Consider the following 25,631-nt stretch of genomic DNA (forward strand, 5'->3'; position numbering starts at 1 on the left):
CCCAGCTCTGCATTGCTCATTTATTTGATCATGGGGAGCTTAAGGTAGGAACAATGAATCAAGTCTTGGGCTGGGTGCAACGGGGGTCACTGCTGTTCCCTGGGAGTTAAGGCTGTGCAGACATCTGTGCCAAGAGCTGGGGAGTTGGGGAGGATGCATGATGCAGGAAGGTGACCGAGTGCCACACACAGGACGCTGCCAGCAGCCACCAGCACTGTCTAGGATCAGGAAGGTGGAAGTTGGGCTGGCAAGAGGTGGCCAGTGGCCCCTTGTGCTGATTTTCCAGGGCAAGAGGCCAGGGCTTGCTCCCATCTTCCCTTCCTTTTCCTCTGGTCTTGCTGGCAGGAGGCTGGGTGCTCAGCTGACAGTCACAGGGAAGGCATTAGCAAAACAAAGGGGAGTTTCCTCCTACTGCATGAGATGAGGTGCTTTCCCCTGACCCTCTCCTGCTGCAGCCCATCCCCACATCCCTGTGATCTCCCATGGGAGATCCCCACATCATGGGAGATCCCCACATGTCCCTCCCATGGGAGAAGCTGGGCACAGCCCGAATGTCCCCCACAATCCACACACACAGCAGGCAGGAAAACCAGCCCCATGCTGAGCGCTTGCTCATCTGCCTCTGCCATTAAACCCACCATATCTGCCAGTGCCCAGCAACTGGTGTCCCTGTCCCCTGATCTGTATCCCCTGGTCCCTGCCTCAATCCCTCTGAGCATCCCCGTGGCTGTGGCAGGGATGCTCAGGGGACCATCCGCCGGTCCAACTGCTCTGCCCGCCCGGCTCGCTGGTGTCGTGCTTCTAGGTGCTTGTTTTGGACCTTCTCAAAGTGTTGCAGCAGCTCTGTGTAGTTGATGTTGGACACGGATGTCCCCCTGAGGCCGGTGGTTGCTTTGGTGCTGTCCCTGTGGGGAGGAAGTGTGAGGGTGAGAAGAGGCAGGAGGTTCCTGCACCCAGGCAGCACCAAGGGCTTTTCCTGAAAAAGCTGAGCCCAGAACAATCCAGTAACGCTGGTGCCATACAAAACACTCCCAAAGACCTATTTCCCTTCCCTAAATGCATGAGATGGAGCCCAAGAGGTCCTGGGACAGGAGAGAGGAGACAAAGGACCCTCAGGAGATGTTTAACCACTCCAATATAGATGATGTCCAAACCCATTCCATCTGAAAACAGCAAGACTGGTCCGAAAGGATGCCAGAGCCATGACCCTCAGTTTCCCTCCTTGTTTTATAAGCAAGCAAAAAATATCCATGTGTTATGGCACAGAGAAGAGCTAGTGGCAGTGGGGACAGCCTCTGGGGATGAGCACTCACAGCTGGAGCCCCGGGGAGCTCCATCCGTGGATGGTCATCCCCAAAAGCTGTCCCCAACACAAAGGGTAGGGGGGGACCAGCTATGGGATGCCTATCAGGGGTCACAGAGGAGCCCATGGGCAGAGGACAGGCAGCTCTTGAGGCCCTGGTGTCCCCTTTGGGGAGGGGGCAGCTGGGGCTGGCCTGTTATGAAAGCCGGCTTCGGTGTTTGAAGGAATGTAGGTCAGAGTTAATCAGATGCTCAGGCCGTCTGACAGCTCTGGTTGCTCAAAAACCCCCACTGATGGGCGCTGGAGCAGAGAAAAGTGGGGGGGAGAAGTACATGAAGCTCCCTCCCCACCCCTCCAGTTAAAAACCAGCGCTGGGTGGTGAGTACGAGCTCAGCGCCTGAGGCCATGAGGGATAAAAGGCAGCACACAGAAGCAGTTAAAAGCCAAGGAGAGGTGGCAGTGGGGGGTTAATTCAAGAACCTACCCATCTTGGGAGCAGTTCTTTTTGTTCCCAGGGCTTTGCAACGGCTTTAATATGCACACCCTCTAGCTTATTATCTAAGGGATGGTGAGCAAATCCCATCACTGGTGTCTTAAAGAGCTGGGTGGCAGCACCCCTGGGCACAGAGCATGAAGATTTTGGCTGGACCCCAGGGAGATGCTGCCTTTGCACATCGCTGCTGGTGGCTCCCCAAAGGCCAGGTATGGGGAGGGAGACAAAAACGTGTCTCCCTTTTCCGTGCTGCAAATGCTATCTGGGCTGTGATGGGGATGCTTTGGGAGCACTCTGCATTGCCAGAGTCTCTCTCCATAAACCTCCTTCCTGGCTCTGCTCGTTTCCATAGCGACCCCACAAGTGAAATTTTCCACCCTGGATGCCAAATGCTTGTGGATGAGGCACAGCCCTCCCAGGGTTACCAAATATAGACAACCTCCCCCCCCACCACGCCCCGAGCCAACCCTGCTGGCCACAGGGCACAGAGCAGCCATGGACGCAAAGGAGCCGGGGGTGAAAAGCTGGAGCCCAGGATCACAGGGATGCTCAGCTGCTGGAGTTGGGGACACACAGAGCTGGTCTGGCCTTGGTGCTGATGCTGGGGGTCCATCCCCATCGCACTTACATCTGCAAGAGCTCGGGGTTGGGCACGCACTGCAGGCGGTGGGAGAGGAGCTGGAAGGCGCTGCTCTGGGGCAGCAGCATCAGCAAGCCATAGAGAGCCTTGATCAGGTAGGGGTTCTTCTTCACGTCCAGCATCTGCAGGCGGAGGTCTGGAAGAGGAGAGGAAGAGGATGGGGAGGCAGGTAAAATGCCTTTCATCTCCAGCCCCAGTAGCAGGTTCCTTCTGACCCCTCTGATGGTCCTGGGGAAGCCATAAGCCTCGGCCAGCTGACATAAAGGGCACTCACATGGCACCAGCAGCCTCTTTCCTTCCATTAACTCACAATCTTTGTGTCTTTCACAGGCCAGAAGCCCCTCTCCTCGCCACAGTCCCCACCTGCCAGCTGGGGAAGGGGACAGCAGCTCCCCAGTCTCCCATCCCTCCTACTGCCCACACTTGACACTGCCCATGCTGCATGCCTGAGGGAACACACATGGGCAACATGAGACTGCTCCTCAGCTTCTGCAGAATGAGCAAAATACCACCCTGGAGCACCACACATCAGAAGGGCTGGGTGACACCCTCCCAGGGACTCTCTTGAGCAGAAGGGATCATCTCCACTCAACCCTGATGGTTACGGGTGTTGGGCCTTGGCGTTGCTCAGCAGGGGGGAAACCACCCTCCCCCCATATCCCTCCTGCTGCTCATGGGCAAAAGGGTCTTCTGGAGCCCTGCAGACAGCCAAGGTCCCACCTGGGGCAGGCCAGGGGATTCGGTGAGAGATTGCTGCCCCAGCATCTCACCTCAGACTTCCGACTAGCACCTGTGGTGGCTCCCAGCAAAGGGAGCCACGCCAGAGATGCTGCTCTATGCAGCTCAGGTCTGTCACCTACCCTGAGATTTGGAGGATAATGTGCATGGGGAACCCTCAAGGAATAACCTGGGGCCATGGAAAGCCACCATAGACATGTGTGTGCCTCACACGGTAAGAAATTAATCTTCAGGATGAACACAGGGTACCATGGAAGAGAACCTGACTGAGGGTCACCCCAGGTCTCCATTACCTGGCTGCTCTTAACCTTCTTACCCTAGGTATTCTCCAGCCCTAAACCTATATAGGTCCCCCTCCAAAAAAATCCCTTTCCGGGACATTTCCCAGCACATTCAGTTCCCAGCTCCCCCCTCAGGGAAAAGGAGCCCAGAAGCAGCCAAATGCCATCACAGGAAATCCCCTGTGGCCACCGATCACCCTGCCACATCCTCTGCCACTATCCTGGCTCCCAGCTACATCCTCAAGCCCCTGGCTGCATTACCCACATTGCTGAGGGGGCAGAGCTGAAGAGAGAGCAAGCTTTGTGTTTTTATGGCTTAATTCTCCATTTCCAGAAAAAACCCACCTTTTTTTCTTGCTAAGGGCCCTGGCAGTATGCATGATGCCACCAAGGGTTCCACACGTGGCTCCCCTCACCTGATATCCTACACACACCCCTAGTGACATCTTACACACCCCTCCCTGGAGATGTTCAGCCTGATCCAGGCTCTCCCCATCCTTCCCTCATCCCTTTGGTGCCAACACCACTCACTCCCATAGCCTATATATGGGGGCAAGGTGCCCCACCTTGTCCCTGGTGGGCAGCTCCAGTGCTGGACAAAGCTCCCAGCAAGAAGTCTCATAACTTCTGCTCTATTTATTCATGCTGCCGCTTGCAATGGAGGAGCAGGGAGGGGGGATGTGCCTGGGTGGGGGAGCACCAAGCACCATCCCTTCCCACATGGCTTTTCCTCCTTACATGTGAATATGGGGCACTCGATGAGTTGCACCAGCTTGTCCACCTCGGTGAGGAAATCCACAGTGACATCCAGATCCCCACTGGATGAGGCTGTTAGGGATGTTACCTTGGTAAAAGGTGGCCCAGTGGCAGCACATGGCTTGCCCCGGGTGATGCCAAATGCGCCCTGCATCCACAGCTCCTGCAGGACAGGACTTGCATGCATGCAGGGCTGGAAGGTCTGCAGGGTGGCCAGGTGATGGTGGAAGGAAACAGGAGGAGCAGGAAGAGATGAAGGAAATGGCAGACTGCCCAAAATCCCCAAATCCTGGCAGCTTGCCTAGCCAGAGAGCAGGCAAGAAGATGGTGCAAGTGAGGACGCCTGCTTTTACCTCCTGGCCTGCAGGAGAAACATCTTGGGAAGGGAACCTGAGTGTGTTACTAAGCTTTGTGGTACGGAAAGCTAACCTAGGGAGGTTTGGCATTGCTGGCATGAGAAAACAGTAATTCTGCTGCAGGCAGATGGTGAGCTCACCATGAACCGCACCATGCTGGGCACTGCCCGCTCCTCTGCAGGCCAGGATAGCAAAGCTTTTGTCTTCCTGGGAGGAAGAGGATGCTGAGGAGCCTCCCCTCACAGGCAGGGGAAGGTCAAGGCTCAGCCAGAGCATACTTTCCTCTTTTTACACCACACAAAAGAACAACAAAAGGGGAAGGGAGCTGGAGAGTGCCCAGCACAGGCTGCCCTGCCCTTGCATGGTGGGGACACCACCCCGGCAATGATGGGATGTGGGAGGAGGCTGGGCTGGCCTGCAGGGTGACCTTGGTGGCCACAGAGGGACCAAAGGGCCAGCCCAGCTAGTGGCCTCACAGAAAACCCCCAAAGGATACAATTTCTGGATGAGGTCGTAGGCATGCTTGTAGTTCTGGGTGAGGAAGCAGAGGGACACGGTTGTCACGGGGTTGTGACACCAGGACCGGTACAGGCAGCAGAAGAGGTTACAGCTTTCCTAGGAAAAGAGGGAGTCATTGGGGTTCAGTCACCAGCAAGCACATAGCATAGAGCGCTCCAAGACCCTGACACCAACCCGCTGCATGGCAAGTGCCACTGAAGTATGAAGGGATGTTTCTGGACCCACCAACTCCATCTGGTACTATTATGGGCCCAGCAGCCTCAGGAGATGGAAACCAGAAATGTTTGGGGGATGGCACCACAGGATGAGGGGCTGGAGGATGGTGGCTGTCCCACCCAAGCGGACACCGCTGGCCTTCAGAATGAGAAAGAGAAGTCTTCCTCCATCTCCTGCCTTGCTTGGATGTGGCCGATGCTGGTGGCAGCTGCTAGGCAAACCCTGCGGGCACGTTCCCATCAGGGACAGCTGAGGGAGCAGAGCCCTGCTCCCACTGTAACCTGTGCCCCGGCCCGTGTAGGGATGGAGGAAGGTGGCAGCTGCTCAATGGCTTGGGGAGCATGTTCCCATCCCAGGGAGAGAAAGCAAGAATTGGGCACGTCCTCCAAGCCCCAGTCAACTCCTGAAAGGTGAGAGAATGAAGTGGCTGCCTTGGGACCTGCCAGATACATCCCCAGGTGCCTGCCACCCCCACTGTGTCCTGCCCAGCAGCTGAGCCTGCTCCTGCTGCCCATACCGGGGTCTTCAATTCCTTCAGTTGGTTCCTCAGCTGGAAGAGCTCAGAGGATGTCAGCAGGATCGTGTTCAGGGTGTGGACCATGGTAGAGGCGAACTTGAGGTCTTCTTCCCGAAGGAGTATGTCTGCCATGGAATGGAAGATGTTTTCTGCGTTCAGAAGTAGACAGAGCTGCCTGTGTATCCCAGAGGAGAGAAACCAAGGGGGAAGGATGGTTAATGAGCACAGCAAAGACCCTGACCTGAGCTTGTACATCATTCCCTTCCTCCAGAAAGGAACAGGGGTGAGGTATACAGGTTGGGTGAATGCAGAGGCACCAGAAGGGTGATGTTGTGGGGCAACATCAGGTTCTGCATTTGGAGGGTGCAGACCTTCACACTAGGAGAAGGCCAAAAACCAATAGCTGGGCTAAGACACATTCCTGGTCAGGCTGCATGGGGACCCTTCTGGCACCAACCCACCACCATGGCTTGTTGCCACCTCAAGCCTCTCAGTGACCTGCATAATTGTTTTCAACACCACTTTCTACCCAGACAACTGCAGGGAGCATGGTTACAGATGGCATGTGTTGGCCCAGTCGTATCAGTATCCACTGGACACCAGGGAACTGGTATAGAGTGAGGAAGGCCAGCAGGACACAGCAATCTCTCCCAGTGCTGTGTAACCCAGGAGTCCTGGAGCCAGAGCCTGTCTTTCCCTCTACATCCCCCTATCTCCCAGTAACCTGCCCTGTTGCTCTTTGAATTCCTCCACGCTCCAGCTCCCCAGAGATCTGGTGCTGAGGGGCTCTGCAGCTCCAGCCAGAAGATGGAAGATGCGTCTGCTCCGCTCTCCCCAAAATACAGCATAGCTGGTGCCACAGCACATGTCGATCTGCCCAGCCAGGCCCAGTGGGTCACGGCAGGAATGTCCTGCTTAGCAAACCCTGAGGCATTCCAAGGTTTTCAACATTTTAGACCAGAAACCAAAAAACAGATTTTTTTCCTTCCATGTTTGTTTGGGTTTGGGGATTTCCTGTTTTTCTCCAGGCTCCTGCCTTCTTGGGCAGTTTGTCCAGAGACACCTGAAATGCTGCCTGGTGCTGGCTCAGCTCTCCAGTGCCTGCATCAGGGAGACCTGAAAGAGCTCACCCTGTTTCCCAGCTTCTCCTGAAACTGGGATGCTCCCTACATCTTCCCTATATGCTAACAGGGAACTATGGCACTGGGGGAGAGGCTGGCATTCCCCAGAGCTCCTCTTCTTTCCCCCAACTCCTACCAAGCACCATTGCTCACCAGATAACCTCAGCTGGCAACTAAATCCCCCCTGGAGGCATCTCAGAAGGGTTTAGGAGGGAAAAGAAGGAGCATCTGCTTTGGAGCTGGGTGAGAGGTGTTGGATAGCTGTCTGGTTTGGCCAGGAGGTAGGACACACATCTGATCTAACCCTGCTCCCTGAGGTCACATTTGCACCTCCCTGGGGGAGGAGGAGGAAGGAGGCAAGTTTCCAGCCCCTGACCCAGTGGAGAAGGACTGGTGGAAGACTATACGGCTATAGTTAAGACATCAAAGACCCTAAAGCCTGGTGTTTTAAGGATGCGGGAGGTGGATGGGGAATGAAGAAACAGATTTTCCTTCTGCAACAAATGAAGGAAGAACCCCCCCCCACCCCCCCCCACTTCCTCTCATCTCATCCAGCCAAGCAACCCATTCCCTCTTCACCCAACCCCAGCTCCTCTCCATCAGCAGCTCCTGCATCCAGCGTGGCTGCCGCCGGACAATGAGATGCTCTGTGAAGGCTTTTACATAACCCAGCCCAGCAATCACCCTGGACTCTGCTAAAATGGAATGGGGCTGTGATAAATAAGCTCATTTATCCCAATTATTCTTACGTAACCGGCTACATTCATGGGGATGAAAACACTTCCCTGATTTCTCGCCGCTTGGACACAGGGCTGGCTGGAGGAGGGACAGCAATGGGAAAGGGAAGCATCGAGGGAGGGATGGGGAAGGCAGAAGCATTTAGTCCAGCCTGATGGAGCCAAAAGCAAATCAATAGCTCAGCGTTGCAGACAGGATCTAGCCAGTGCCAGCTGCAGCAAAGCAAGCCCAGCCTGGGCAGGTCGAAGCCCAGCCTAGGAGTGAGCTGGCTCCATCCCACTCTTCTCCAGTAAGAGTGGATAGCTGGATGCCTCATCCTTTCTGAGTTTCCTCCAGCAGCCATGCTGGGCAATTGAACCATGAGGTGGGATGATTTACTGTGCCCAAAGAGCAGATGGGTCCTCCAGGGATAAACACTGGGATAGTTTTACCCCAACTGCTGGGTGTGCCGGCACAACTCTTCTGCTCCTCGTGTTTTACACCTTCCAGGCAGAAAGGCGAAGAAAAGAGACCAAACAAGCTCAGACAAGCAAAAAATGGTTCTGGGGAGCACTGAGGGCAACTCAGAGACCACCAAAGCTGCCCTTGGCAAGGACACCGGTCAGGTTCCCCCTCTGCTGCTCCTCCATGGAAAAGGAGGGCTTTTGCTTTCCATAAATAGGAGCTCTGACATTTGGCTGGCTAACGCTGAGCAGGGGGCCGAATGCGAGCTGCTTTCTAATTTCAGGCCTGGTTTTGATTAGCAGGGAAGGGCTGGGATTGCTCCCCCTCCTTTCAGTGGCACTGGGAAACTGGAAACTGTCAGGATATTAAAGGAGCAGCTGTGCAGAGTCTGTCCCCCTGCTTCAAAGTTGTGTCACCCCCAGGGATGCTGACTCCCATGGGCACCATGTCTCTCCCTAGATACCCAAGGCTCTGCAGGAACCACCAGCAGAATGAGTTTGCCAGTGCTCATCAGCTTCCCCTGATGCAGGCAGAGACCCCAGACTCCCTCCTCAGCGAAGCCGCTTGGTCGGCACACCCCAAAAGTGGTCCCCAAAGGAGGAGGGGACAACTGGTTGGCTATGCAGCTGCCTGGCCTCTGTGACAGCAGACAGCAGCTGAGCCCAACTGCTGGTGGGACTGAGGTGGGGTACCCTGGAGCCTGGGAGGATTTGAAGGCATGAGAGGAATGCGAGGCTGGCTGGGAGGAGGCAGGGACAGGTGGCTTCAAACTAACCAGGCAGCATCCAGGATACTCGAGGAGCGGCTGCAGAAGGGGACAGAACCTCTTATATCTACACTCCAGACATACATATACACTCCATAAATCAACTACGTACACACCAGCTGTAGGACTCAGTCCCCCAGTTACCAATGAGGCTGGCTGTGGCCTGTCCGTCTGTCCATCGATCCATCGATCCATCCATCCATCCATCCATCCATCCATCCATCCATCCATCCATCCATCCATCCTCCCACCTGTCCATGCTTTGACTTGATGGAAGGAGCCAGCTAATCCCCCCTGAAGCATAATCCCAGCAAGATGCTGCTCCCCAGGATTCTCCCTGTATCCCTGTGGGTGACACGGGCACCCCCTTGCCCATCCCCTTGCCCATGGGAATCAGTGAATCCCCAAGGACCTCCCACTGCAGGAAAGGAGGGGAAGAAGCATCCCTGAGGAAGCAGAAGTCGCAGAGCATCAACACAGCGCAGCATCGAGACGTTAGGCAGCCCTTGGCGCAGGCACATGGTGACGATAATGAAATGTGGTATTTAGGCCATTAAAATTTAACTCCTTAAATTAAAAGGGTTATTCAAGCCCTTCCAACAGAGTCACAGAATGCAGCAGTAGGCAGATGGGAGGCTGCAACAAGAAGATAGGGGACATCCCCCTCCACTGCTGCAGTAAGGTTCCCAAGGGACCTAGAGGTCACATCCAGCCCCTGATGAGGGGACAGGACCCTGTCCTCCCCCTTGGCTAAAGGACCACTGAGCAAGATGATGCTGGCCAAAGGAAGAGCCATGAAGGTCACCAGAAGCCGTGCCACCCTGGGGTCCTTCCTGTGTGGAGCTGTGCCCCATTCAGAACCAGAGCCTCAGTGATCCAGCAACCATTGCAGTGATGTCAATGACAATAAAATCCCACCACACTAATGACTGGGCGGGTAGGATGAGGTTTGGGGACAAACTGAAAGCTCCACGGCACGGACCTGGCGTGGGGTGGGCTGCTGGAACCCAGGGCACGTCAAAGTAATGGGACAGATTCAGAGCCACATCTCCAATTAAGGGCAAGCCCCGGCATTCCTCCAGCCTTCTTGCTTTGACAGCTCGATGCCTGGAAACCAGACTAATCTAAACATCATTGTTCAGGGAGCTGTCAGAGCTCCCATCCCTCCTGCTTGCCCCTTTAACTGCTTCGGCTCTGTCCCCTGCCCTGAGCCACTATGCAGGAATAGGGTAGCAGGGGGTCAGAGCAACCCAGCGCTTGCTCGAAGAGGGAGAAGATCTGATTTTTCATAAAAATGAAGATGAAATACAGCTCTTCTACAGATAGTGACACCATACCCTCTGCTGGGACATGCAGGGAGCCTTGGAGGGAGAGCACTGCTGGCCCCATCCTGTCACCCAGCCACACTGTGCAACATCCACTGTGTTCAGTTAAGCAGGTGCTTCTTCATTAAGCACCAGTGATTCACCTTATTAGCTCTGTGCAGACACAGGGCCCCAGAAGGGAGAGGATCATGTCTCATCCCACTGCCAGCAACTGGGACAGGGCCAGAGCCAGGGAAGGAGCTGGCCAAGGCAGGGGCAACGATGCTCCAAGGGGTTCTGCAACTCTGACTGAAGCTTGCAACCTCTCCTGCAGCTGCAAGGAGGGCAGGGCCCCCCCATCCTTCCTCCCCACCCTCCTCTTCCTCCGCACCCTTCCTTTCTCCTCCCTAAGGCTTTCCACCACCCTTCCTTCCTTCTCCAGGCTCCGTGCGAGATGCCCCAGTTCGACCTGCCTGCCTGTGATGCTTGCTCCCAGCCCCCTGAAACCCTCCTGCCGCGAACAGCAGCATCCCCAACCCGGCCCAGCAGCTGTGATCCTTTAGGAATTTGCAGAGGAAGCACAGACAAAATTAGGACAGGAAGGGGAGAGGAAGAAAAAAGCTGGAGAAGCATCACAGAATCCTGGACTGGTTTAGGTTGGAAGGGACCTCAAAGCTCATCCAGTTCCAACCTCCTGCACGGGCAGGGAACACCTTCCACTAGACCAGTTTGCTCCAAGCCCTGTCCAAGCTGGCCTTGAACACTGCCAGGGATGGGGCAGCCACAGCTTCTCTGCGGAACCTGTGCCAGGGCCTCAGCACCCTCACAGAGAACTTCTGCCTAAGATCTCATCTCAGTCTCCCCTCTGTCAGGTTAAAGGCATTCCCCCTTGTCCTGTCCCTACAGGCCCTTGTCAAAAGCTCCTCTCCAGGTTTCTTGTCACCCCCTTCAGGCACTGGAAGCTGCTCTAAGGTCTCCTCAGAGAGATACCATGAAGAGATGTGCAGATCCATGAAGGAGATGTGCACATCTCAGGAAGGCAGAACAAGCCCTGCACTGCCTTTCCTTGAACAGGGAAAGGTGCAGTCTGTTTCATTGCAAACAGGAAAACCCTCCCATGGAGTGCCTGCTCTGCAGAAGCTGCCAGCATCACAGCTGCTGAAGGAGCCATGCTGTCAGCCCGCTGCTGGTCTTCAGGCTGCCTCAGCTGTAAGGTGCTCCCTAGGGATCCCCAGAGCAACCCAGGGGATCCCCCAGAAGAGCACAGCACAAATATAAAGCAGTAATTCAGATCAGTTTCAGCTTGTGAAACAGCACAGAATCACAAAATGGTTTAGGCTTGAAAGGACCAAAAGATTATCCAGTTCTACCCCCTGTAATGGACAGGGACACCTTCCACTAGACTAGGCTGTTCCAAGTCCCATTCAACCTGGTCTTCAACCTGCCAAGGATGGGTCAGCCACAGCATTTCTGGGCAGCTCATTCCAGTGTCTCACTACCCTCATAGTAAAGGAATTTCCTCCTTATATCTAACCTGAAGTTCCCCTATTTCAGTTTGAACCTGTTACCCCTTATCCTGTCACTACAGTCCCTAATGAAGAGTCCCTCCCCAGCATTCTTTTAGGCCCCCTTCAGATACTGGAAGGCTGCTGTGAGGTCTCTACTCAGTCTTCTCTTCTCCAGGCTGAACAGCCCCAACTTTCTCAGCCTATCTTTATACGGGAGGTGCTCCAGCCCCTGATCATCCTCGTGGCCTCCTCTGGACTTGTTCCAACACCTTCAGCATCTTGGTCCTGCAGAGCCTTAGCCCTCAACTCCTGCTCCTCATGATTCTCCCCTTGGATGCTGACTGCCAGGAGGTCCCTGTCCTAGCTTCCTTTAGGAAATCTTATGGAGACGCATGGATAAAGCTGTCCTGCCTGCAAGCATGCAGTCGGGGATGAGATGCAGTAGGAACATCTGAGCATCAACAGGAGGCTCACCTGGAAAACAGGCAGCTCTCCCCCTATGAAACTGTCAGGAATGCAAAGAATAACCACCCAAAGCATTTCTTATCCAAATTTTAAACTTGCTGATGACTTGAGGGCAAAACGGATGGAAAATCCAAGTCTCATGCTGGGTTCAGGAGGTACAGGCAGCAGCGTCACAGGGCTGAAATCCCAGTTCCAGCCCACTGCCCCAGCCAAGGGGAACAACTCACATTCACTGATCCCTCCCCAGAGCCTGACCCCAGAGAGGGACTCATACCGGGCAGTGATGTTTTCAGGCAAGCATCCTCTGTTTTGAAGGGGAGGAAGGGTAGGAGCTGGCTGGGGAGGGGGAAGACACATAAAGCAGTAGCAGATCCTTCCTTTGAGACATCTGCTTCCCTTTCAGGATGACAGCTGTGGCCTAATTTTCAAGAATACTGACAAGCTCCTTACTTCTTCCCCTGTAATTTCTCTTTGCTGCAAATAAAACAGGTTAAAGAAGCGGGTGCAAAGCTGTAACAATGGGAGCTGGGAAAGGCTGAGCCAGTTCAGGATGTGCAGTTTGGAGAGAAACAGGAGTCTTTGTGCTCACTCTTCCTCATCCCTCCTCATCATTTTGCTTTAAGACGAAGAAATGAAAGTGCTTTTGCTCCTAAAAACATGGCCAAGGAGCAGGTTGCTGTCCTAGAGGTGGGTAAGCCTCTGCATACCCCTGTTACCAAGGCAAACTTTTGGGGAAGATGGTCCTGATGGGAAACCTGGACCTCTGAAAGCAGAGGGACCAGCTTGAAAGTGGAGTACAGCAGGAATATGCTGTGTATTTGGGGGTGATGCTTTCCAGAAGGAAAGAAAAATAACTGGAAGGAGGTGGCAGCATCCCATAGATGTCAGCTTGGCTTGGGGACAAGCATGCCCTGGGGTGGGAGGTGAAGCTGCCTCATCTCTTCTGCCAGCATCTTGACTCAGACTTGCCGCTGACTTTCCCCTCACGTTGCTTGAGCAAAGCGGCTGTGTTTTCGCTTGATGGGCTCAAATCCACACCCAGACACACTCAAGGCAATGCTAACCCCTGTGTGACTTTGGGGACAAGGGACAGAAGGAGCAGGAGATGGGACACTCAAGCACAGCCTGGAGCTCAGGGAAGGAGGTGCCTGCAAGGCCAGATGCGCTCCTGACTCGCCTGATGCCTCTTGCTGCCTTCCAGCATCACAGGGTGGATCCTGACACTTGACCTGCCTTTGGAGCTGGGAGCCCTGAAGAGATTTCAAGGGGGAATGCAGCCTGAGGAGCCTCATTCCCTCTAACCCATCAAGGCCTGTAGATATGCAAGAGGACAGTGCCTGGATGTTCTCCGCCATGCCAGCACCCTAAGAGCACCCAAGGCTACAAGAGGACCTGCTCCAGGAGGATCTGAGCAGCAAGAGCAGCTGACACACCAAACGGAAGGAGCACCAAAGGGAAAGAAGCTCTAACTAGGGTGCCTTTTGTACAGCTCCACACTTTCAGTGGGAGTTGAAGATGCACTATCCTGGGATATCTCATCCCAGGACATCCCATCCTGGGAGCAGAGCACCCAGACAGACCCACTGGCAGGAACTCTAGAGCCTGCAGATGGGGTGAGCTGCTCTGAAAGCAGCATCCAGCCTTGAGCACCCACCTTGGATGGAAACCTGTGGCAAGGGAGATTGTGGGAAGCATTAAGGCATACTTGCCTGGCTGCTTGGGCAGGCAGTGTGTGAGCACAGAAGCTGTTTTTGAAAAGTGATGGTCTGAGATGCTCAAAAGCAGCCAGGAACGGAAAAAAGTCCCTTAATGAGAGTAGCAGGACCAAAACAGCCCAACCTTAAGGTTTTTAACCAAGTGTGCCCTTTTCTTTGGGGATAAATCCTGAGCAAGATACCCTGGAAGACAGATGGGGAGAAAATGTTGTTATTCAGCCTCTCCCAGACTCCCTGTCCTGGCTTTTCTCTCCATGGAGATGAATAAACTGAGATGTCACGTGTGCAGAGCAAGAGAAGGAAACACCATCCCAAGACCTGACTCATGGGATCAGATGGGTTAATCTAGCAGTTAACAGACCAAAACAGTTAACCCCCTCGCCTGCACTGACTGATGACTCCTCACAATGAGGGTCCTCACCCACTGGCCAGGCAAGGAAAACTTGGGAAACACCTTGGAGGCTACTCGTGCTGAAGCCCTGCTCCAGAGAACACAACCATTAGCAAGTAGGGGAGCTGCAGGCTCCTCTCCCTGCTGCCCAGCCCACCTTTTCCTGGCTCACCACCTTCCCATCCTGCTTTTCCAGAGCACTGCTGCTGGAATCCCAGGGAAAGTGCTGGGAGGGAGCAGATATTCCACCACTAACCCCCATCTCCCCCACCCCCCGGGGACCTGCCCTTTGAAAGAACTTGGCCATTCTGGGAGGATTTTCCTCCCCTACACACATTTCCCTTTCCTCCCTTCTCACTGACCCAAACTAGTCCAGCCCACTCCAGCACTGCTGTTCACATGTGGTTCCCATTTTTCTACAGGAAAACCCATCATGTCCCTCCAGGCAGCTCTGAGTATGGCTGGTCCCAGAGCAGCTTTAGTGAACAGGACAAGCTCATTCCCAGGAGCTGGTACCCCCAGCTCAGTGAAGGCATCTCTCATCCTTCCCTGGGTCTTGGGCAGAGCAACTCCTCCATCATGAAGGTCACACTGCTTATGGCTTCAAGTGTGTTGCAACCCTGGATCCAACCTCTAGCCCGGGGGAAATTAGGATCTTCCCCTCCAGCTTGTGCCCCATGGGGCTGTGAAGGGTAGTGAAGAGCCCCATAGCCTCAGTGGATTAAAATCTCATTAAGCACATGCTCCCTTGGGCTTACAGAGCTCATTGCATTATGTAACACAGGCAATTTGAGAGCTAGGGGTTTTGGAGGTACAGTGGGGTTGCTGGTTTCACTCCAAATTCATGTGGAAGCCCAAGAGGAGCCTCCAGGGTGCTCACCATGTATGGCTGGACAGCAGGAGATGCCTAAAAGCAGAGTGTGGTTGTCACAAAACCACTAAAGCACTGCTCTGGCTCTCCGGATGTGGGATTCCTCATGGCTGGCTGGAGGCAGAGCTGGGGAGAGGAGGTTTTGAGGAGCAGGCAGGGGATAAAGGGACATGCAGAGGAATGAGCTGGAAGATGAGCAAGGAGAAGCATGCAGATGGATGTTTGCTGCCCTACATCACCCCACGCCCGGTGCTCACACGGGGCAGGAGGGAGCCCTTTCTGCTTTACAGACTGGTGGAACAAACAAACAAATAAATAAATAAATACAAAGCTTTCTCCTCCGGTTCCTCCTTTCCCGAGGCACGAGGGGTGGGGATGGAAAGCTTACAGTTCATTAAGGCAGAAGGGCAGGCGGCCAGTGAACATCCTGGCAGGCAGAGCACTGTATTTTCGCAGGCTCGCTGCCTCCCGACACAGAAGCTTCCCTTGTAGCACTCACAGCTGTTTGGATTTTACCCGAGTTCATATCCCAGTTTATCAAAGGAGCTGCACTTCTTTTTTTTTCCCTTCTTTTGTTTTTTTTTTCCCCCCTTCTTTTGGTTTTTTTTTTTCCCCTTTGCTGAGTACAAGTTGAACGGTTCCCACAAAAACAAACGCAGGTTTTGTTCCTCAACACAGCGGTCTGGAGGGTGGGCGAGAGGAAGAGGTGACACGTGTCCCTGGCCTGCCCCCCCAGCCCTCATTCACTTGCCGGTGGGGCAGAGGGATTTTCAGGTCATGGGCTTGGCAGAGAAAGCTGGAGAGGGCATGGTAGCATCAGCACATCTCAACAAAGCAGGAGCAGGAGGGGTCCCACATCCCAGCCCTGGAAGCCTACAGCTCATGGGGAGGTACTGGAATATTTGGCCAAGCAAACTGTGTGTCCAGTGGAGCTCAAGAGCATCCAAGCCTGGGAGAAGAGGAAGATTTTGGTTAACTTCCCTAGCAAGGGGTGATAATGCGCAGGGAGGTGGGACCACAAGGCAGAAGAATGAGGTTAAGGATGTGGTAGTGGGGCTAGGATGGGGCAGGGGACAGTGAATCACTGCAGAATGGTGGCATCCCAGGCCTTGTGCATCAGCCTGCCACCAAAGCAGACAGCCACCAGCTCTATGCAGGATTTCCAGTGTATCCCTTGCTATCCAAGCCCGCAGCTAAACCCCCGTCCCACTCCCTCCCCAGAGCCCTCCCCATGGAATGCTGGCTGGCTGCCCTTTCCTTCCTGCTCCCCCAGACACAGCACAGCCCTGGGAATGCCAGGCAGGCTGAGCAAAAAGTGATTTAACATGCTCCTCACTGCCTGCCTGCCAAGAGCATCAGATGGATGCCTGTGCTCTACGGAACATGCCGGCCCTCTGCTCCACCCATCTCCAATTCCTCATCCCAGTTACAGGTTCAACCCCACTTTGCCTGTTTTTCCCTACTTTTTGAGGAGAAAGAGGTGTTGCATGGTCACCCCCAGCCTCTCTGAGAGGCAGAAAAGTCCCCTCCTGCCCAGAAATAAGGGACTGGACACCCCAGGCCCATGCCAAAGGCATCACCATAAAGCCCTTCATGCACCCAATGTGACATGCTGGTGTCTGTCCCCCAGTTCTGCTCTCTCCCCTGTCCTGCTCTTCACTGGCCTCATCCTGGCAGAGTATTTGAGACCTTAAGGAAAAGCCAGGATTTCCAAACAGGTGAACAATTCCCATCTGAAGGAGTCATAAATCCATGGCCCAAACACAACACTTGAGATTTTCCACCTCCGCAGCTAATGCCATAAATTGACTGAACAACCTTACCTGCTCCAGCCTTGTTCCTGCAGAGCAGATGGAGAACCAGCCCACCCTCCTGGCTGCCCCCCACGGGGTTCCAGCATCCCCACAAAAAACAAGGACCATCCCTAGTCAAACGGCCAAGCCCCTCCGGCTTGCACTGTGCAGGAGGTGGCTGAAAAGTTGCCCCAGGGCCCTTTTTCATGCAGCTTTACCTCAGAAAACTCCCCAATGAGAAGGTGCTAGGCAGCAGGGAGGTTTATTTAACAGCTCTATAAAACAAGCTGAGACAACCCCTGCACACGGGCCCCTGCTTAGGGAGCAAAGTGCTGACTCAGGCGTCATCATCTGCCCTGGGGTGCCATTGTTCATCGAGAAAACAGCCTCTCTGGGCTTAAAAGTTAAGTCCCACACTTCAAAGCATCATACACAGCGCACACAGGGATGTCTCCAACCACTCAAGCACACCCTGTTACCCCAGAGGGTTCCTTTGCTGTCCTGGTAAGGTGTATCAGCCACAAATGCCTGAGTTGCTCCATCTCAGCAGCAAAAAGCCAGCTGCTTTGGTGCTAGGCTGGGCTTAGTGAGCTAAACTAGCTCCCAGAGCTCAGACAGACTCCAGGGACAGCACTGGAGCTGCACAACCAGCCCTGAGGAGCGATGAGAGGGGAGAGGATGGCTTCTTCAGAGGGCAAGCTGCTAGAGCAGCCAGCCCTATCCTCAAACTGTGTCTGTGGGGTACAGCTTAGCCTCTCACTTAATCCCCCCATCCCCTAGAGCAGGTACTGACAAGCAAGTGTTAAATCCAGCCTGTTAAATCTCAGTGTGAGCTGAAGAGCTCGTTGCCACTCTGTTGCCTGCCTCCAGACTGGCTGAGCAGCTTTCCCTCTGCAGGGTTCCTGCTCCAAGGGGCCATGTGATGCTTTGGAAGCTTCTCTGCATTTTTCTGCTGCTCCAAGCCATCGTCCGGAGGCCAGCAGCTGAATGTGAATTATCTGCTTCTTGCTTAAGGGTTCTGTTGAATCCATGACAGCCATGTGCCAGCTAGGGCAGATAGCTCCTGATTTGTGATAACATTGGAAGGTCTTGGGTCTGCTTATCAAGGTGAGAGGTAACACTGAGCGATGGATGATGCTCCTGCCTCTGACAATCCCCTGGGAGTCACCTTTGGGTACAAACATGCCTGGCTCTAGAGAAGACAGCACTATGAATTCTGAGTTTCAAATGTGGAATAACTACTGGCTTCCAGCCTAAAGTCACAAGTGACAGTGAGAGAGACTGACCCCCAAAGGAAACCCCCATGACCTGTGATGCAGAAAACTGGTGGCAACCCAAAAAAAGTCCTTGGAAGAGACCATGGAGGCAGATTTGCCACCTCTGTGGTTCCTCAAGAGAAGGGTGGAAAGAGTGATAATCTAGGAGCACCACTCCAGCACATCCCTTCTCAAAGAGGATCCTCACCCAGGTGTTCATGAGGCACCTAAGCAGCTTTGAAGAGCCTTTTCCTGGATGTTGCCCTTCTGATCCTGCCAGGGTTTAAGCTGTAGCCATAACCTCTGCCTCCGTGAGGTCCCCATGGGTGGTGACATAGAGAAGGCATCACACCTGGATCCCATCAGGGAAAGGCAGCAGACCAAGAAGATGCACCAGCAGTACTTGCTGAAGGATTGTGTGCCAGCGCTTGGTTATCTCCCAGCATGGTGAACCCAGGCAAGGGAGAAGAAATGATCTGGGTTCTTCCACATGAGCAACAGAAACTTTTGGAACTGCTTGCCTGTTATTTTAAAGGCAGTTTATTTCCATTCAGCTCAACCCTGTCTTCTTTGGCATTTCAAGATATTCAGCTTGGGACCGGGGTCACCTAGGGCGACAGCACCAAATCAGCCCCCAGCTCTACCAGAGCCAGGCTTGGAGGTGAGCTGACTGGGAGGGCTGTGGATGCTTCTTCCACCCATCTCCAAACGTCAGGAAGGCACCAGAACAGCTCTGCATGTCTTGGGAACCACAGGTCCCTACAAAACAAGAGATGGTTCCATCTCCACAAGCTCCTGCAGAGCTCTATGCTCAAACCACACTTGTGTCCTCAAGCACACAATGTACTATAACCTCTGCCTCTGGGACTCTGAGGCCATACCAGGAGAGAAACTAAAGTCCTTTCAGAGTCAGCAACCAGACATGAACAAGCTTGAGTTGGGTTAGAAATAAACTACTTTTAACCACAGACCCTCCACCTGACCTCATGGATGTTTGAACTTGTGCACTGACAATGTGACAGGGAAAACTGCTGTGCTGTGCTTGAAAAAAACCCTTGTTCCCCATTTCCTTTTCCCCTGTGTGATAATCCTGTAGCTGGAAATCATTGCCTAAACTTAACAGGTCTATTTTCCTTCCCTGCTTTGCTATTCCCAGGCCAGTCAGCAGCAGAAATGGGCAGCAGTGGTCCCGGAGGGGAGAGGAAAATGATGGGCACAAAGGAAGCAAAGGGCTTGGGCCAGTGAGGACCACGTGGGGGAGGACCACGCTTTAGCACAGGCTGTACTGGTCTCTCAAGCATCCCCTTGTGCTCCCCAGTCCAGGATGAAGCACTACCAGCATCTCCCAAGTCAAACATGATGCTGGCTTCTCACCCTGCTGTGCGAAACAGCTGAGCTGGCCTGTGGACAGGGAGGGATGTAACGTGGGAACTCGAATACGGCTTCAATTGGAAATGTGGCTAAAAATAGCACCAGGAGTCTCCCATGTTCACTGGGTCTCTCTGGCAAAAGATCAATCTTTCCCACAGAATCCTGTAAGTTTCCCTCCCCTGTTCGCATCTTGCCTTTTCCTGAGGTAGCAGAGAGATAACCAATACCAGCACTTCAACTGCCATCAGCAGGTTTCAGAGTTAATCACTAGTACCTGAGGGCATGGCTCACCGCTCCCAGAACCACCTCTATCCCCCATGACCCACGACGTTACTTGACAAAGGGCACAGTCACATAAATGTATTTTTTTAGCTTTAGTGGATTATTTAGGGCATAAATCACTGTACAAAGCCCCAGCATGCTCAGTTGCTGTGAGCCAGTCCTGCCGAACTGCTGGCTGGCTGCTGGGAAAGCCTGGCCAGCCAGCCAACCTCATCCTGCCAGAGCCAGAGGGAGATTTGATGTGGCCATGATATGGGAGAACCTCTAAATGGGCCCCTATTGCTCTAATTGCCCTGCTCCATTAACAGAGAATAGGGCCACTTCCCCCCGCTAATGGCTGCTCAAATCCAGGGCTGTGCTAACTGGGAAGACTGGGGATGCTATGAGTAGGATTTTGTCTCTGCCCCATTCTTAGATCCCCATATGCACCTCTTTGCACCCCATATTAAACCCAACATTTCCAGGCTCCTATCAGAAGAAACAAAACATATGCTCAGCTAGATCTTTCTGGGAGCAAATGGAATATATTACATTAAAATTTAATGTAAGTGGAGGGGAAGCTCTAAAATTCCCATCTTCAGCCTAAACAGCAGCTGCAACCCTGCCCTGGTCCCCTTTCACTGTTTTTGCAACACTTTGCCTTGATGCTTACCACTCACAGGATGAATCCAGCAGCTCTTGGGCTGCCTGAAGGCTTGGGCACAAACTGCTGTCCATCTCAACCCCCAGCTCAGCTTAGCAGAGATAGCTCTGCATGCTTTAGTTTGCAATTACAGTGACAGGACCACCCCACCAGTACCTCGTGCTCCCCTCCACCTTTGGAAAGGCCCTTCTTCTCCCACAGGAGCAGGACTTGGGTTTCGTGCTCTCCCCATGTTTGTCTTCACGTGACCTCCCTGAAAGCAAGGGATTAAAACCCAGAGTCCTGCCCACTCCTCCCACCAACCCCCTCACTGATTTCTACACCATTAAGCCTGTTATTTCCCAGTGAGCTGAAGAACTAGTGTCCCTTGTCCCAGATTTCACTGCATTAAAGACGATGCCCTGCCAGCTGCCACAACACTTGGCTTCCCAGCCTCTACCACAAAACCTAAGAACCCTGTTGTCGTGGTTTAAACCCAGTCAGCCGCACAGTTTCTACTAACACCCCATTCTTTCTTTCTTCCCCTCCCCCCGCCCCCCCCCTCCCAGAGGAATGGGGAGGAGAATCGAGAGAATGTAACTGCCATGGGTTGAGATAAGAACAGCCCAGTAACTAAGGTATAACACAAACCACTACTGCTACCACCAATAATAATGATAAGGGAAATAACAAGGGAAGAGAATACAATACCACCCGCCGAAATGAGCCGACTGAGAAGAGAGTGTGCCCTTCCAGGTAACTCCCAATTACGTCCCCGGGCATGACGTGCTGTGGTATGGAATACCTCTTTGGTCAGTTTGGGTCAGGTGTCCTGTCTCTGCTTCCTCCCTGCCTCCCCTCATCCCTGGCAGAGCATGAGGCTCACAAAGTCCTCAGTCAGACCAAAACATTTCAGCAGTAACTAAAACCATCGGTGTTATCAGCTCTGTTCCCAGGCTGAAAGTCAAAACCAATGCACTGCACCAGCTAAGAAAGAGAAAAAATGACTGCTACTGCTGAAACAAGGACACCTGTGCATTGAAACATGCAGCTTTGGGGGACGACGGTTTTGCTGGGGGAGCATCAAGCTGAGCTGGGTGTAGGAATTCACTTGACCTGACACCCTGAGTACAAGGCTTTATGCTCTGGCTGGTTTAGCCGTTTCTTAACGAAACAGGCTCTGACAATGCTGTTTAGTAAAGAGCTATGTTGCCTCTGGAGATTCAAGTGAGTAATATGGTGCCTTGACACATGAAAGACAAGTCCCATTTGCTCTGAAACAGTGTACCAGTGAGTGAAGGAGGCTTGAGGAAAAGGTTTCAGCTTATTCCCCATCCCACCCTGCCCTGGGGGTGCCTGTGGGGCTTTGGTAAGCTGGTGGAGTGCTCTGACCTGATAATGAAGGGTCCTCTGGTCTCCAGGAGTTTCCGTTCGCTGCTGAAGCGCTTGAGCAGGTTGATCATGAACTTGTGAAAGTAGGAGTTCATGGTGGGAGTGGAGGGCGAGCACTCCAAGCCTTTCATGCCTGGGGAGGCAGGGAAGAGCAAGTTAGAGCATCCAGGGACCTCCTGCCAAAGGAGCTTCAGTCAGAGAGCAGACATGCAAAACATGGACACAGCTCTTGGCAGAGGAGCTTTAGGGTTTGAAACAAAGATTTCCAGGCCTCATATAACCTCATCTGCTCAGTTCAAGCGGCTCCAGACCTGCCACAGCTCTCTCCATCCCAGCGGAAAGTGTCTTTTGATGATCCCAGACCCTGAAGGAGCACACAGGGGTGAAATGGGCTTTATGGGCAATCATCCCAGAGCCGTTCAACTTCAGTAGCTGATAGGAGAAGAGGTGCCTGAGGCTCTGCATCAACATGCAATCCCATTTCCCTGGATATGGCAGGTACACTCATCCCAAAAACCAGACTGCTGGTGACTTGAAGAGCCTTTAATCCAGCCCCACAGGCCACAGATGTCCCGAGCCCAGCACACACACAGCAGCATCACACACACGTTCAGCCCTGGATCACAGATGGGGGCCATTGGTTTATGCTCGGTGACATGATTTCCCCTGAGTAGGAGCCACTTGGTTCAACAGTGTCACACACAGCTTGCCCTAGAGCTAGCACAAAGTACTGGTCAAACAACAGAAGAGCTCCAGGCTTAGAGACTGTACCAAAAAAATAGGTTTTTCTTTGTTCTTCATTTGCAAAGACCCTTTTTAAGAAAAGAAGCGGAAGGTAATTAGAGTGGCCAGACTCTGAGGACGGAGGGTGTGGGAAATGCCCTAACTGGAAGGAAAGGATTGGGTGTGAAAGCAGAGACAGCGTGCTGAGGAGAGCCTCAACAAGCTCTGACATATCCAGACCCAAAGCACTTTCAAGCATTCTCATCCTTTCACCTTAGGTGCTTTGTCTGGGGCTGGAGGATTTCCAGTCGTATAGCGGAGGGATGCTCTGCACCCTCTTTATCACACAGGGCACCCAGAGATGGCAAGCCTCTGCTCACAGCCTCTGCCAAGCAGCCAGCATACCCCTCTGCACCTCTCAGAGCCATAAAGTCACTCCCGAGGGACTCCTATTGCTCATTTAACAGAAAATGGTGTTCCATGTTGTAAGGTGCATGGGCTGCTGCAGGACACACTTGGTAAGACATCCTAACTTGGTCTTAGAGTCTTTGTGGGGTGGGTAACCAGGGAGGACTGGCAGAGGGGCATCTCCCAGCTCAGGGTACACAGCAAGTGCTAGCAAAAAATATCCCTACAGACCCACAAGTTCAGGGAGCTGGCAGGTAAAGACTATTTTTCCCACAGCAGCACTCCAGGGGAGGTGGTTTATTCAGGACAGCTCTCAGAGCAGATGCTTGGAGAGAGAGTTCTAAAGGTGACTTTGCAATGAGGGGTGCTCTCTCCCTTAATTTCTCCTTCAGAAAGACCATGTCTAACCATGGCGAGGACAGAAGCCAGCACACACAAGCACCCCCAGGGTATTCCCCCCATTCTGAAAACAGCCAGTATTTTCATCAGCTCACTGATGGAAACCTGAAGAGTTTGATTTATGTATGTTGTCTGCTTCTGCCGAGACTCAACAGAGCATGCAGCAGCCAATTAAAGATGCAATCAAGTGCCAAAGCCCAGGAAAGCTGATGAAAAAGCCACAGGGCTGTTTTCCACCCTGGCTGACCCACTGATACAGGTACAGGCAGGGCAGCTTCCTCAGATTCTGATTTAGCATCCAAGAGGACATAGCCAAAGAAAAAGGAAAATGAAACAGTGGATCATCTCGACCAGAACCTGAAGTCTCCTCCCCACCAGAGTTGCATGTTCTCCCCCTCTTCGTATATCTGAAACCTCAAGCCAGGCTTTGAAGCAGGCATCTCCCAGAGCACAAGTGTTTGCCGTAGCATCGTGTTTCCCTTCAGCTGTGGGAAAGATGATCTGGGCAAAAAGAAAAGAGGATCTGAGCCAACATGCTCCAAAACAAAGGTGTATTTTTCAGAGGCAGGGAGCACCTGGCGTGAAAATACAGCCATGCCCCACATCCTCACTACAGATGCTCAGAAGCAGGTTGGACGAGACATGGTCTGGACCAGGGGACACAGAGCAGCCCATGGTGCCTGCCTATCCATCAGCCTTTTATCTCCCACAGGCAGAGCCTCAAAAGCAAGCTCTGGTTTTCTTTCTGGTGGTGAGGGGATGTGAAGAGCAGATGGAAACTGCCCTTCAAAGCTGCAAAAGTGGTATATTTTTGCCTATTTTGTCAGCAGTGCTGAGGCATCCAAACCTGAGCTGCACTGCAACCCAAGATTCAGCAGCACACCTTCATCCCCACCAGCTAGTCATGCCCCAGCGCTGTAGCTTGTCCAGGGGAAGGTCTGATCTGTGTTTCTTCTTTCTCGAGATCCCCAAAATCGGCTCTCTGACCTTCCTCCCAGCAATGACGACATTGCTGCCAGGGCTGATGTAACCTGGCAGGAGCACAGGCAGCAGCTCCTGCCCAGCACTCCCTCCACACAGCACAGACAGCGTTACACTTTACCACAGCCTCACACGTCTTTCGGTGACAGCCCAAGCCTTTACATATCCTAAAACACATCCCAAGGGAAAAACAGGAGGTGGCAGCAATTTCTCTCCTCCCTGGAAGGTACATCATTCCTGTTGCTGGGGTGCTGGCAGTGGTGTGCACTGAACAAAACCCAGGAGTCTAGGAATGCCAGTGCCAAGACAAACCACCCGAAAGAACCCTCAAATCTGTGCTCCTGACGTGATGCAGCATCTCCTGCCTCTCAGACTGGAGACTTGGAAGGACCCTCTGCATCAGCCAAGTACCCAAAAAGTCAGAATCACCTTAGAAATCAGATCCTGGCTACAATCTGTAGGACAACCAATCTCCAGTAGTGCTGATTTCTTCCATCAACTCCCTACCAAACCACCAAGCCTGGAGGAAGACAGGCAGTGGTCAGGAAGCAAGGACGAACTGGGACACACAGATGACAAAAGCAAATCTCATCCCTGTTTTTTTAGGGGAGGAAAGTGCTGTGATGTTCTGCCCACTCCAGGAAGCTGATCTGTCATCATCCTTTGCCTCTGGGAGCACTGAGACCAGACTCCAAAGGCATCATTTCTCTGTCCCTTGCCCACCTGGCACACAGTGAACCACTTCCCACTTCATGTCACTAGAGAAGGTTTCTGCCACAGCACACTCACTGGAGCAGCCTTCCCAGTGCTCTCCAGGGGTGATGCTGGAGGTAAGAAACCAGCCTGCACAAGTCTCTCAGGCTGCAAAAGTCTAAACCAAACCTCAGCTGGAGTTACAAAACCTCCCAATCCTCCAAACTTCTTGTTTGCTCTGTGTTTACAGGATGTCTAGGAAGTGGCTGGCACTTTGCTCTCATGTAACCCTTCCTGGCATAGCCCGGAGCTCAGCACAGCGGCATCTCTGGCTCAAGAGAATCAGAGGAGCAGCTTGTCAAGTGTTTCTATGAAGCACGAGAGACAAGCAGAGAGATGTGCTAGGAAAACTGCTTAATTAATTGAAGCTTGCACCTCTCCCCCTTTCCCTGAAGTGAGACTTGGCAGATCTGTAACCTGCCAGATCAGCTGTTAACGTACCCAGAGTACGTTAGCTGGTAGTACGTCACGGCTCTGCTGCCCATTTTTTTAATCCGGCATGGAACAGG

At 53.1% G+C, this 25,631-nt stretch overlaps 1 protein-coding gene across 1 annotated transcript in view; it reads right to left on the minus strand.

The window, feature by feature from the left end:
• Nucleotides 1–6: 6 nt before the first annotated feature.
• The window catches only part of VAC14 (VAC14 component of PIKFYVE complex), a 65,267-nt gene continuing 39,642 nt past the window's right edge, over nucleotides 7–25,631 (minus strand). The window contains exons 14-19 of the mRNA XM_065662510.1: nucleotides 21,859–21,991; nucleotides 5,820–5,994; nucleotides 5,064–5,182; nucleotides 4,194–4,273; nucleotides 2,425–2,572; nucleotides 7–905 (exon numbers count right to left, since the gene is read on the minus strand). Coding sequence (XP_065518582.1) covers nucleotides 743–905; nucleotides 2,425–2,572; nucleotides 4,194–4,273; nucleotides 5,064–5,182; nucleotides 5,820–5,994; nucleotides 21,859–21,991 — 818 coding nt within the window. The 3' untranslated portion in view covers nucleotides 7–742. The remainder of the gene's footprint in view (nucleotides 906–2,424; nucleotides 2,573–4,193; nucleotides 4,274–5,063; nucleotides 5,183–5,819; nucleotides 5,995–21,858; nucleotides 21,992–25,631) is intronic.

The sequence above is a fragment of the Lathamus discolor genome, chromosome Z, assembly GCF_037157495.1.
Source record: "Lathamus discolor isolate bLatDis1 chromosome Z, bLatDis1.hap1, whole genome shotgun sequence".
Lineage (NCBI taxonomy): Eukaryota > Metazoa > Chordata > Aves > Psittaciformes > Psittacidae > Lathamus > Lathamus discolor.